The sequence below is a fragment of the Gymnoscopelus braueri genome (assembly GCF_963280865.1).
Source record: "Gymnoscopelus braueri genome assembly, chromosome: 7".
NCBI classification, from domain to species: Eukaryota; Metazoa; Chordata; class Actinopteri; order Myctophiformes; family Myctophidae; genus Gymnoscopelus; species Gymnoscopelus braueri.
This window is the reverse complement of record NC_137608.1, coordinates 39,450,929-39,466,019: the sequence shown is the minus strand read 5'-3', so window position 1 is coordinate 39,466,019 and position 15,091 is coordinate 39,450,929. Positions and strand designations below refer to the sequence as shown.

Sequence of the window (15,091 nt, the reverse complement as noted above, 5' to 3'; positions counted from 1 at the left end):
CTGTTGTCTCAATCACACCGCTACCCTCTGAGGCCTGAATGCTCCTGTGTTACTCTTGATGAGCAAAAACAAAACACAAATATGAGACACAGTTTATGCAATTATGTTAATTTGTTAACATACATTTATTTAAAAAATAAATTAAATAGCTTCATTAATCAAGCATAAATTAAGTGTACTTTAGAATAAGATAATCCATAGGGTGTTCTACACATGCAAAAGCTCATATGAACCGCTAATGTTATTACATTATTATAATCAGTAGTGGAAAGTAACTAAGTACATTTACTCAACTGTACTGTAATTTTGAGGTGCTTTAATGGAGTATGGAGTACTTTTACTTCTACGCCACTGCATCTCAGAGGCAAATATTTACTTTTACTCCACTACAATTATTTGAAAACGTAAGTTACTAGTTACTTTGCACAAATTATTACGTTATAAAACGTACATTAACCACTTTAAACACTTTATTTTTCATTTTTTAACTTTGTCATGTGGACATGTCCTCACATTAACCACTTTAGCCCAATATTATACCTAGGCTATTTGAAAATAGCAGATCTATAACCTCGCGACGCGTTGTGAGCTTGTAGATCTGCTATTTTCAAACATTTCACTTTTACTTTTGGTACTTTAAAGTACATTTTGATACCAATACTTTTGTACTTTTACTTGTAACAGAGTAGTTCTATATTGCAGTATTGATACTTTTACTTAAGTAAAACATTTGAGTACTTTTTCCACCACTGATTATAATTCATATGAACCACTACCATTGAAATTCAGGACTTCACTGTCAACCAGTTATTTTCATTATGAAAAGACAACAATCATCATCATCATTGTGATTTTAAAGATCAGTGTGTGTTTCAAGCTGTTTGGTTGTACTGTAAATGATCCCAACAGCTATAGTTCTGCAGACCTGGTGACTCGCTTAATGCTGGTTTTGTGCGAGCCGGGTGGGAGGAAACGGGCAGATGCTTCGCTCTGCGCTGAAGTTGTAGTGAAACTGTAGGTGCAGAAAAACACACACACAGAGAAATACAATGATAACTAAATACAAATACAAATCTCCAGCTTATGATATGTAAAATCCTATGAAAGACGCGGTAATAAGTCCAGAGATAATAATAATAATACCGGATACTATTATCCGGATATATATTATATATATATATTTTATATTATATATATTATATCCGGAATAATAATAATACCGGATCGGTACAAAATGTCAGTGGTGGAAAGTAACTAAGTAGATTTACTTAAGTACTGTACTTAAGTACAATTTTGAGGTATTTGTACTTTAGTATTTCCAATTTCCAATATATTTACTTTTACTCCACTACATCTCGGATCCAAATATTATACTTTTACCCCACTAAATGTATTTAAAAACTTAGTTACTTTGTAGATTTTGATTATTATTACAAAACATACATTAACCACTTCAGCCCTACATACATTTTGTCCATTTGAAAATAGCCGATCTACAAGCTCACAATGCGACGCATTGTGAGCTTGTAGATCTGCTATTATCTTGCCACGCATGTGAGCTTGTAGATCGGCTATTTTCAAAAGATTTTTATACATTTGAAAGCTTGAAATGGGACATTCTGCATAATGAGTACTTTTACTTTTGTCACTTTAAGTACATTTTGAGGCCAATACTTTTGTACTTTTACTTAAGTACATTTTGAATTCCGGACTTTTACTTGTAACAGAGTATTTCTATATTGCAGTATTGATACTTTTACTTAAGTAAAACATTTGAGTGTTTTTTCCACCACTGAACTTAGGTTAATAGTTGGGTGATCGACGAAAAAATAAAATTAAAAAAATCTAACAATATTGTACATATTCTACAGTCCTGTAACTTCCAATCAGAGTGGTTAGATAGTAATGTCAGGACAAAATGACCAGCATAGAAATATGAACAAACACTGCCCCCTTATGGCAAAGCATGAACATGACTCTAACATGAGAAAACCTGTAACAGGACAAAAACAAGACAAAAGAATCCTATGAGTGGAATGTAGAGAGAACACATTAGAGCAGCATTTAACCACACCTCTAGATACATGGCAAAGTGACAGTGACAGAAAAAATGCATCTGTGACTAAAAAAATGGTGCAACATATGCCTATTTTGTGCTGTTCATGGCCATTATAAGGAGATGGATGTAATTAGTGACCAAGGACCGAAATGTGTAATTCATGGAATGCAGGATCATATTCATCTGCAGGTCAGAATCCACACAGAAGTTATGCAAACCCCCAAAAGGCAGCTGTAAATATATAACGTCAATTTAAATTAATTTATGTAATTAACAGTAATTATTGTTGGTTAGGGACCACAAATTAACATTGCCTCACTAATCAACAGACAGATAGATGACTATTTACAATGTGACTGAGTTATATAACTAAATGAAATGATCATATGAAATCTATATTTTTGTTTTTGTGTATTTATACCAACGGGCAATCAAATGCTATTATAAGTAACGGTTATTGAAATATATCTTTATCAGAGGTGTAATACTTCAACACAGCACTAGGTGATGCTGCATGATCACTGAAATGAGTTTCCCCCCAAAAAAATCACCAGGAGAGAAGCAAGTGAAGCACAATGGTCGGAAAGGGGTTTCTTTCTATCTACCTCAAAAACCAACCCCATCCCCGGATTTTCATCTACTCTGAGGAAGCTGCAAGTTACACAAACGTGTCACCTATCACAAGCCAGTTAGTTGTGAAGAAATTCAAGCCCCCCTCCCTCACAAAATAACCCGTTTAGACCGGGAAAGAGTGTCATTTTTAGATTTCTTTGGCTATTCAAAAATAGCAGATATACAAGCTCTATCTGCAATACATTTTTTTTATCGTGAAAATTTGTGCAAACATTTGTAACTCAAATCTTTGCTTCTGGCAGATTCTACAAAATGTCTTCTAAATCCCACAGTTTTTCCTGAAAAACGTATGTTTCTATATCAGTGGTGCTCAAACTTTTTCTTGTCAAGAAGCCCCAAAATGATATGTATTTGGCCACGGACCCCCATCTCAAAATATGTTGTTCCAGGGACCCCCCCAGAAACAAAGATTTGAGTTACAAAAGTTTGCTTAAAATAAATATATATATATATATATATTCAAAGATTTGCAAAAAATAGATTTTTCAAAAATAGCAGATCTACAAGCTCATAGCGCGGCACTCTGTGACACGCTATGAGCTTGTAGATATGCTATTTTTGAATAGCCAAAGTATAAGTGGTTACACAGATGCGTTCCCGGTCTTGATGGGATAAGAAAGGAAAAAATATAAAATCCAGTCTCAACATCTGGCACAGTAAATAAATAATCATGTGTGTGTGTGTGTGTGTGTGTGTGTGTGTGTGTGTGTGTGTGTGCGCGTGGTGGATGATGGATGGGGGAATGGGGTGTTATCAGGGAGAGCATGTATCAATGTCTGCCACTTTTACACACGGGCTGACAGGACAGTGACACACTGGAACATGGGCGGCAGTCACCCAGACGAGCCCAGCTTCATTTCCTGTCCCTGCTCCACTGCCAAAAATATGTGACATGTTGTCTTCATTAATTCCACCTCTATTTGGAGCTCTCTCCCTCTCTCTCACCTCTCACACACACACACACACACATACACCCGCATATATATATATATGCTACTGTCCTTCCATACATTCAAATGAGAGAACGAACACACACACACACACACACACACACACACACACACACACACACACACACACACACACACACACACACACACACACACACACACACACACACACACATAGACTCAAACACACCTACATATACTGAGATGCATACATGTACATATTGTGTACACACACACACACACACAGATATAGACAAGGACACACCTACACATTCTGTGTAGATGCATGCATTATGGGGGTACACACACACACACACACACACACACACACACACACACACACACACACACACACACACACACACACACACACACAAATACATCAGTGCCCACACACACACACACACACAAATACATCAGTACACACACACACACACACACACACACACACACACACACACACACACACACACACACACACACGTAAGCAGCGACACTATTCATTGACAAACACACACACACGCGTAAGCAGCGACACTATTCATTGACACACACACACACACACACACACACACAGCGACACTATTCATCGCTAACTACAAAATGCTGTAAACTCCTCATACATAGGTGCTAATGAAAATCTTGTCATGTGCACACAGACAGTCATATACCCAGCCTAGCATACATACTCTCTTTCACGTGCGTTGGTTCCCTTCCGAAAACCATTAGCCAGCCGCCAACAAAAATCTTTCAGCGGTGCAAACTACATAAAGACGTCACTTTAAATCGCTTACTAATTAACACTTAAAAAGACACAAATTAGATATGCGTGGCTAAAAGCAATTATAATATCCGCAAGTTTTGCAAGTCATTTGGGAAATGAAAAGAATGCCTAATTGCTGGAACCAACATCATCTGAGACATGGGCTTAAGTGATGCCTGTTAGGAAATGGTCTTATCTAAAACTCCTGCCTGTGATTACAACAGTTTTCCCCAATTACATGTGCATATGTTTAGAGAGAGAGCACATCTCTTTTCACAAATGTATTTTTTTAATGGAATTAGGAATTAGTCAATTAGATTCTGTGCAGGAAAAGTGCTGTTTCTTTCCTGGGGAGAAGAGAGAGAGAAAGAGAGAGGGGAAAAAAAAGAAAGCCTCTCCCCATAGCTGAGCACTGACAGTGACCTCTTCTGGACAACAGCATACATGGAGCAGTGCTAACAAAACATCTGGGAGCTGTTTGTAGACAGAAACTGCTGTTCTTTGACTCGACTCTAGAGTACGTTACGTTTTGTTACGCTGCATTTGGAACAGAAAGAAAAGCTGTATTTAACCCATTCAGACAGGGAACGCATCTGTGTGTCATTTTTAGATTGTTTTGGCTATTCAAAAATAGCAGATATACAAGCTCATAGTGCGGCACCGAGTGCCGCGCTATGAGCTTGTAGATCTGCAATTTTTGGGGGGAAATCGTGGAAAATGTGTGCAAATCTTTGAATATGTATATTTTTTAAGCGAACATTTGTAACTCAAATATTTGCTTCTGGGGATTCTACAAATGTCTTCTAAATCCTAACAGTTTTTTGAAAAAAACGTTTGTTGCCATTATATCACTTCTCAAAAATGATATATGTTTGGCCGTGGACCCCCAGAAGTTGTAACAGATTTTTGCAAATCTTTTTTTTACATTTTTAACTCTGTTAAACAGAGTTAAAAATGTAAAAAAAGATTAGCAAAAATGTTCATGATTTTTAAAAAATAGCAGATTTAGAAGTTCATAGCGCGGCACTCTGTGCCGAGCTATGAACTTCTAAATCTGTTGTTTTTGAATAGACAAAGAAATCTAAAAATGACACAAAGATGCGATCCCGGTCTTAATGGGTTAAACTAAACCAATTTTTTTTTTACACCATAATGCAGAGTAGAAAAAAACTGCAAAAAAACTGCAACAATGTACCAATATCCCAGATGTACTGCATGTTAAGGGCACAGAAACATAACAGACAGTGTATTTTCTCCCCATAGCTCCAGAGAGGTATCATCTGCAGGGATAATAATAATAATAAGAGGGAGAGAGAAGTAAAAAATAACACAATGGTGAGGGATGTTTCCACTTGGAAACTAATTATCAACCTAAGCTGTGACTTCATCCTCATCAGCCTGGCCCCGCCATTAATCTTGTGCTGTCGTCCACTTCACTAAATCCTGTGTGTTACACTATCTCACATTTACTTCATCAGCTCCAGCGCGGCGGTAATTAATGATTTCTCGCGCCCTTCTCTTCCCTTCCCCTCTTCCTCCCCAGCTCAGCTCACCATGTGTCCTGCTGCTAATCACACGAGGAGAGGAGAGGAGAGGAGAGGAAGGAGAGAGAGAGAGAGAGGGTGGAGGAGAGGAAAAGAGGGAAAAAGGAGAGGAGAGAGAGAGAGAGGGAGAGGAGAGGAGAGGAGATCAAACCAAGAGGACAAGCTGCCAGGCTGTCTGAATGAGGAGGATACCACACTGGACACACACATACATACACACACACACACCATTAATACCTGAAGCTGACAATGAGCTCCATGTGGATGACCAAATGACAAGATGGCCGACTATGTGTGTGTGATTTGGATAGCATGTGACAGAAGACAGAGGCAGAGTGCAGAACAGACACCCAGTTTGATGAGGGAGTGTTTGCTCTGTAACACATCTCAAACCCAAACAGCACCTGTTCTTTTACAGTGGTCTGTCACATCCTGGCAGTTCTGATACCGAGATACCGTGCTAATGAGAGAGAGGGGGGTGTATCGCTGTCTTTAATACAGCACACACACACACACACACACACACACACACACCATTAACCAATTCAATCCGGGAACGCATCTCTGTCATTTTTAGATTCCTTTGGGCTATTCAAAAATAGCAGATATACAAGCTCATAGCACGGAACCGATTGCCGCGCTATGAGCTTGTAGATCTGCTATTTTTCATCTTTGAATATATATATATTTTTAAAGTGAGCATTTGTAACTCAAATCTTTGGCTTCTGTGGGTCCCTGGATCAAAATATATTACAAATGTTAAAAAAATATATATATTCAAAGATTTGCACACATTTTTCACGATTTTTCAAAAATAGTAGATCTACAAGCTCATAGCATTGGTGCCGCGCTATGAGCTTGTAGATCTGCTATTTTTGAATAGCCAAAGAAGATCCTAAAATGACAGAGATGCGTTCCCGGTCTTAATGGGTTAATACATTCACACACACACAAATAAGTGTATGTGCGCACGCACAAACACTTTCCCTTGCACACACACACACACACACACACTTTCCCTTGCACACACACACACTTTCCCTTGCACGCACACACACACACACACACACACTTTCCCTTGCACGCACACACACACACACACACACACACTTTCCCTTGCACGCACACACACACACACACACACACACACACACACACACACACACACACACACACACACACACACACACACACACACACACACACACACACACACACACACACACACACACACACACACACACACACACACACACACACACACACACACACACACGCAGCCTCATTTCTATACGGTAGGCACTTTTCTTTCTTTCTTATGAATGTGTCTACAGGCTGCAGTGTTTCATCAGAAAATCGGGTGGTATTTGTAATGCTCTGTGTTTTCTGTGTAAATTCTCTCTCTCTCTGTGCGATCTCTTGTCTTTCAATGTCACTCTGGAGGAGTAGAGGGAAGATAGGTATAGGGATAGGCTATACCGGAACGTTGGAATTATTTTTAACAGGAAAACAGTAAAAAGTTCCCGAAAAGACCAAAGCATCGACCGTGAGAGACATTCAATTGAGCTGTTTGAGAGAACAATTGGGGAATAAAAGTCAAGTGTTTTGGAACAGGACACAACGCTTTTAACTCATTTGCACCTGAGGCCGATTCTAAAAACGCCTCCTAAATCCTGACCTAGGTTTTCTGGAAAAACTTCAAATATTTATTCAAAAATTACAACAAAAATGTATGTTGCTATATACTGTACATAGCAACAGGAACCCCAAAAGAGGTTCCCGTCCTGAAAGGTATAGTTCCAAATAGGAGTTCCCGCCCAAAAGGGGTTAACAGAGAGCGGCAGCCTTAGACGGGGCCATGCTTTTATTCAATCGGGAGCTTAGTGGAGCCAACAGGGCCCTCTCGCCGTCTCAGACACTTAATTACAATCCCAAGACCCGTTTGCTTTGCATTCTGGGCCAGCGGCGTCAGTGGCAGCCGAGCGTTGCAGCCCCTCTCTCTCTCTCTCTCTCTCTACTCACTTCCTCCTCGATCTCTGCCAGGGATTTGATCGTAATGCCCATTAAATTGACTCGCTGCATCTGAAATCAAAAGCAAAGGGAGAAGAAGAAGAAGAAGAAGAGAGAGAGAGAAGAAAAAAAAAACAAGGAACATGGCGGTTAGGCTCATGGCTAAGTAAGCATGCTTAAAATCTTTAATCCTCTCCCTCGCTCTGTGTCAATACAAACGGGGCTATAGTGACAACCGCCGCCAGCCAGCCAAATGGACTGCATTGAGCCAGGCTCTGCCTGACTGCACGCATTCATCACTCACTCCACACTGGTGGAGAGGAGGAGAGGAGAGGAGAGGAGGAGAGAGGATAAGGCAGCAGGTGAGAGAGGAGAGATGGAGAGATGAAGAGAGAGAGAGGAGGGTAGTGGTGGTGGTTGTGTAGAGTCGAACTGGAGGAGAGCTGATTGAAGTTCATGACCCGGAGAGAGTAATACAGGCTACCATACTGTGAGAATAACATAGACTAGCCATCACTAGAAGAAGAGCACTGCAGCTCTTCAGTGTGAGTAATGTGTTAGCCCCGTCACCGACTGACTCAAAGCTAGCACAATAAAACACAAGGTGAATATTATGACCACTGTATAAGTTGGAAATGAAAATAGAATAATTAACTACTTGTTCCAACCTTGGCGACCCCATTTCGGGGCATGTCATTAGAATTTAAAATGTCAAGAATTTGTTTTAAATGTAAGAAATGTCAGATCTTTTTTTTCCTTAAATTTTAATCCCACAATTTTGTAACCCATTTTTTTCACCCGGTGCCAATTGTCTAAGTAATCCTGGGCGCTACACTCCCTCTGCCAGCCTAGGGAGAGCCTAGAGCCGAGCTCATGCCTCCTTCAATGCATGAGAGCTAGCAAGCCGCTTCTTATCACCCAAAATTGCAGATCTAAAAACGTGGAATACATTGTGAGCTTGTAGACCATGCTATTTTCGGAAATTTGTTGCACTCACCTCACTGGGGGGGCTGGAGAATTTGTCAGAGATCCCAAACGGCACATTATCCATGGCTGCAAAGAGATAAGAAAAAACAGGTTGTGAGTAGAAAAATGCATGGGGAGTATATTTTGACTTTTTTGTTGTTGTTGTTCTCTTAACACATTCAATCCGTGAAAGCATCTACAAATGTCTTCTAAATCCTAACAGGTTTCTGAAAAACGTATGTTGGTACATCAGTGGTTCTCAAACTTTTTCATGTCAAGGACCCCCAAAATGATATGTATTTGGCCGCCGACCCCCATCTCAAAATATGTTGTTCCAGGGACCCCCAGAAGCAAAGATTGGAGTTAAAAAATTTCGCTTTAAAAAGTATATATATTCAAAGATTTGCACACATTTTCACTTAAAAAAAAATAAATAGCAGATCTACAAGCTTGTATATCTGCTATTTTTGAATAGCCAAACGGTTTAATAGAAAAACAATAAATCTCCCTCTTTTTCATTGTGAGTATTTCAACAAGATTAAATGATGGGAGTATAAAATAGCAGAGCTATCAGCATCCTCTGCCGTCCCAGACCTCCTCCCTCCCTCCCTTCTCTCTCTCTCTGGAAAGATGATAGGCTTTTTATTCTCTGCCGTATTTTGAGCACCTCTCCACTCTCTTCTCCTCCACCCAGCTCTTCCACACACACAACCCGTCTTCCACTTTAATTACTCTTGATTATTCCTGATTCTGTCTTGTCTGAGGAGATGTTTCACCTCCAAAACAAAGACGCCATCACCCTGGCGCAGAAAGGCAGAAAGACGGGGGAAAAAAAAAACATTCACCCGGATATCAAATTTGCATGAAAATAAGCCACACTGTTGAGGCGGGGGGATGAAAAAAAAGAGAAAGAACTGGAAAAAAAAGTGGATTGAAATGAGGACTTGCCAAGAGCGTGGTGGTATAATTAGCATTTGACCAAACAAACGAGCTTCAACAGAGCTATAATTAAGCAGGCCTGTAATTAAGTGTATGCCCTTTATCATAATGATCGTGGTTAAAATGGTGTGATGGCTGCCAGTTGATTATTAATGGTGTGACCCGGTACTGCACGCGCTCCTGCTCTGGAATCAAGGTGTCACGACTGTCAGGGCTAGAGAGCAGGCCTTTGTTTATAAAATACATTAGAGCCCAAATTAACCCATTAAGACCGGGAACGCATCTGTGTCATTTTTATTTATTTCTTTGGGCTATTTTTTTGGAAAAATCGTGGAAAATGTGTGCAAATCTTTGAATATATGTATGTTCTAAAGCGAACATTTTGAACTCAAATCTTTGCTTCTGGGGGTCCGTGGAACAAAATGTTTTGAGATGGGGGTCCGCGGCCAAATACATATCATTTTGGGTGGTCCTTGACATGAAAAAGTTTTGAGAACCACTGATATATATACATAGTAACATAAGTTTTTTTTTTAAACTGCTAGGATTTAGAAGATATTTGTAGAATCCCCCCAGAAGCAAAGATTTGCGTTACAAATGTTCGCTTTTAAATACATATATAAATTCAAAGATTTGCACAAATTTCTACATTTTTCAAAAAATAGCAGATCTACAAGCTCATAGCGCGGCACTCGGTGCCGCGCTATGAGCTTGTATATCTGCTATTTTTTTAATAGCCCAACGAACACAGATGCGTTCCCGGTCTTAATGGCTTAACACAGGATGACAAGGGACACAAAGCCCTCTCGTTTCACACAGGGCTGAGGAGGGGGAACTATACAGCTGCTCAGATTCATTATGGAAGTCCAAATTTAAAGAGGAAGCACAAAACTCTTGTCGTTGTGTCGTCGCTAGCAGTTTTTGGCTCCCGACAGCCAGGAGCCCCCGGATAGCGGAGAGGCCAAGCCTTCCACAACTGGTGTTCTTTTACCTCCAGTCCATCAGGCTGCTGGCACAGGAAAGGGAACTCATAAATGTAAGCCAAAGCTGTGCATGAGTCATGGTTCTGGAACTGACACTCTCCTTAGTCTTTCCACCTCACAGCGGTATTTAACCCCTTAAGACCGGGAACGCATCTGTGGCGTTTTGGGATTTATTTGGGATATTAAAAAAATAGCAGATATATAAGCTTGTAGCGCTACGAGCTTGTATATCTGCTATTTTTGTGAAAAGTCATGAATTTTTTTAGCAAATCTTTGAATATATATATATATATTTTAAAGCGAACATTTTAAAATCAAATCTTTGCTTCTGGGGATTCTACAAATGTCTTCTAAATCCTAACAGTTTTTTGAAAAAACGTATGTTTCTATATCAGTGGTTCTCAAACTTTTTCATGTCAAGGACCCCCAAAATTATATGTATTTGGCCGCGGACCCCCATTTCAAAATACTTTGTTCCAGGGACCCCCCAGTAGTTGTAACAGAGTTAAAAATGGTCGCTTTAAAAATATATATATTCAAAGTTTTGCACAAATTTTTACGATAAAAAAAAAAAATAGCAGATCTACAAGCTCATAGCGCGGCACTCGGTGCCGCGCTATGAGCTTGCATATCTGCTATTTTTGAATAGCCAAAGTATAAAATATGAATAAAGTGGGTTACACAGATGCGTGCCCGGTCTTAATGGGTTAAAACTATGACATTTTTACATATCCTTCATTTTGACACTTATGTGACTTGCTTTCCTTTCGAGGCCATTACCCAGATCCATAGCTCTGCACTTTCCACCCGAACGCGCTACAATGTGATCTTTGTAATCAAAGCATGACCCTCCACACAACCACGTCTGGGAGGAGGAAAAAACCTATTCCGTTTCCTTGGCTCTCCCCTGAACTACCATCTCCTATACAGTAAATCTGCTGCATTAGAGAATTGCAAAAGGACTGAGAGACTACTAGCGTCCAGGCCCCCTCATTTACACTCACCCAGGGGCCATTCAATGCCCCGGCTTTGACATGGAACTCCGTTTGCAAACCACCATTTAGCAACAAGCTCTTGGGTGTGGGGCTACCTGGAGTAGTAGCAGGGCCAGGGTGATTGGGTGGATATGATGGCTTGTTTAAGCCCATAAAAACAAGTGAATAAACATGTGCTACTGTGTCGCTGGGAGCACACACAACACCAAGGCGGTGTGTGTGTGTGTGTGTGTGCGGGGGGGGGGGGGGGGGGTACATTTGAATCAATACCCACAGCAATGGGGAAGCAAGAGATTGTCGCACCCATTGATGGATCTTGCGTGGAACAGACAGATGAATGTAAGGAGCCCGAAGGCCACAGAGAGCTTCTTCTTTATTGTTCAAGGATTACATTTAAAATCAGATCTCACTTTGTATTCCAGCACCATCTATACTCCAGATAGCCCTATCTTACACCTCCCAGACAAATGGTAGAGGAGGCGCAGGAAGGAGACGACTGCTGCTGCTGCTGCACTTGGTAAGAAATGGATACCATGCTAGGGGACGAATCTGGAAGGTGCAAAGGGCAAAAATAATGTAAATCCAATCTTCTTGGGCTGTGGAGTCCTCCGGTATGAAACATGCTCTTAAGCTGCTCAAATGGGCCATGGATACAGTCCATTAAGTCATGAGTGCACCGGGAGGGTTGGGAATTGGATATACTTATTATTTCGTATTTCGTGGATTATCTTAAATGTAGCAACTATTGCAACAACATCTGCCTGCATTTTTTTGAGTTCCACAGAGGAAGCTGATGATGATGATGATGATGATGATGACGACGGTGGTGTTGATGAGCACAGAGGTGGTGTTAAGTAAGGAGGACCCTGTGGCTTGAGTGATGGTAGTGTAAAGAACGGAGTCAGCACGGCGCCCCGTGTGGATCATTGCCTTATTAATGGCTCCGTCAGGTGCGATGAGCAATGGCTGCATTGTCATCTCCAGCCCCCGGGCCCAGATGAATGGCTGTTTCAGGGCGGGAAGGGCTCCCTCGTACTCGCCGGGCTGAGCGCTAATCCCTCACTCTTCCATTGTTGGATGCACTGTCACACCCATGGACTCCAGTCAGTGGTCCCACTCGAGCCGCCACCATATACAACACACACCGCATCTCTGGGGCTCTAACGCACACATGGGCGCACACATCCTATACCCAGGTACACAACCCCACCCCTCCTAACCCTCTCCACGACACACACACACACACGCACACAGAGACACACAAAGAAACACACAGGCACACACCCCTCCACCGACACGCACGGACACACACACACATGAGCGCATGTACACAAGCACACTCATGTATGCAAGCGCTCGTGCGCACACACACACACACACACACACACACACACACACACACATATCAGGGATGCAGGCAGAAACATGCACAGACAGACAGACAGACAGACAGACACACACACATCAGGGATGCAGGCAGAAACATGCACAGACAGACAGACACACACACATCACATCAGGGATGCAGGCAGAAACATGCACAGACAGACAGACAGACAGACACACACACATCAGGGATGCAGGCAGAAACATGCACAGACAGACAGACACACACACATCAGGGATGCAGGCAGAAACATGCACAGACAGACAGACACACACACACACACGCAGAAACATGCACAGACGGACACGGACAGACACACACACACATTCACACATCAGGGACGCAGGCAGAAACATGCACAGACGGACGGACACACACACGTGAGTGTGTGTGCGCGCGTCGGTACCGAGACATTGACTGATGGAAAAATGTGCGTGGGTGATGGAGCATACCCCCATATCACCTGAACCGCGACTCGACGAGTAACACCTTTAGAATGTTGATGAACTTTTATTTTACACTTCACTAATTCAGCAGAATTGCATTGATCTCTGTCCACTATGATTACTCAGCTGAATCCGTCAGGATGCTGGAATCAAGTGAGAAAGTCACACAAAGGCCAAACAACATCTATAGTGTGGAAATCAGTTGCGTGCAGGACTATAACGTGTACATTGTCTAATACAGTGGTATCAAGGACCCCCAAAATACCCCATCTCAAAATATTTTGTGCCAGGGACCCCCAGAAGCAAAGATTTGAATACAAATTTATATACTGTATATATTTGCACAACATTTCAAGACTTTTCTAAAATAGTAGATCTACAAGCTCATAGCGCAGCACAAAGTGACGTGCTATGAGTTGTATATCTGCTATTTTTGAATAGCCAGCCATAGTATAAAATATGGTTAAAGTGGTTAAAATTATTGTGAGCTACATTAACTAATTTTGCTGGGGACCCTCTGGTAAGCCCCCAAGGACCCCTAGGGGTCCCCGGACCCCACTTTGAGAACCAATGGTCTAATAATATATATATATATATATACCACTAAACACTAATAAAGTATTCGATAGAAGAATAGCTTTTGGAAGCTTGTGGAATGCATTTTTTCCAGCGTATACCATCCCTTCCTGTGTAGCCAGCCCTGACATCACACACATGCAATACATTCTCTGTCGGCGTGACTCTCAATTTGAGATGGAATCTTAATGCAGAGCCTGGAAATGCTATTCCAGTTGCGGGCCCCTATCTCTCTCTCCCACTCTCTCTCTCTCTCTCTCTGTCACCTCCACCATATAATGGTGAGTAGATCAACAGAGAAGCTGGTATAGAGGACCCCCCCTATGCCCACTCACACAGCCCTTAGCCCGGGCTCCTCTGACATGAGAAATAGTGCCCAGGCCCTGACAGCATCTCGGAGACATATTGTAGTTTATCCCATTCAGACCTGCAACGCATCTGTGTGTCACTTTTAGATTTCTTTGGGGCTATTAAAAAATAGCAAATCTACAAGCTCATAGCGCGGCACCGAGTGCCGCGCTATGAGCTTGTAGATCTGCTATTTTTTGGGAAAAATCGTGGGTCTTTGAATATATATATATTTAAAGCGAAATTTTGTAACTAAAATCTTTGCTTCTGGGGATTCTACAAATGTCTTTTTTGAAAAAAACTTCTGTTGCTACAGTATAATATCAGTGGTTCTCAAAAAATATATGTATTTGGCCGTGGACCCCCATCTCAAAATATTTAGTTTTAGGGACCCCCAGAAGTTGTAACAAAGTAAAAAATGTTCGCTTAAAAAAATATATATTCAAAGATTTGCACGCATTTTCACAATTTAAAAACCAAAATTAAAAAATC

The 15,091-nt window shown here is 41.2% G+C and overlaps 1 protein-coding gene across 2 annotated transcripts in view; it reads right to left on the bottom strand.

Annotated features, from left to right (window-relative positions):
* Positions 1 to 213: 213 nt before the first annotated feature.
* mvb12bb (multivesicular body subunit 12Bb) overlaps positions 214 to 15,091 on the bottom strand; it is a 68,664-nt gene continuing 53,786 nt past the window's right edge. For both annotated transcript variants that reach the window (XM_080432122.1, XM_080432123.1), the window contains exons 8-10: positions 8,957 to 9,012; positions 7,972 to 8,031; positions 214 to 1,012 (exon numbers count right to left, since the gene is read on the bottom strand). In XM_080432122.1, coding sequence (XP_080288248.1) covers positions 938 to 1,012; positions 7,972 to 8,031; positions 8,957 to 9,012 — 191 coding nt within the window. In that variant the 3' untranslated portion in view covers positions 214 to 937. The remainder of the gene's footprint in view (positions 1,013 to 7,971; positions 8,032 to 8,956; positions 9,013 to 15,091) is intronic.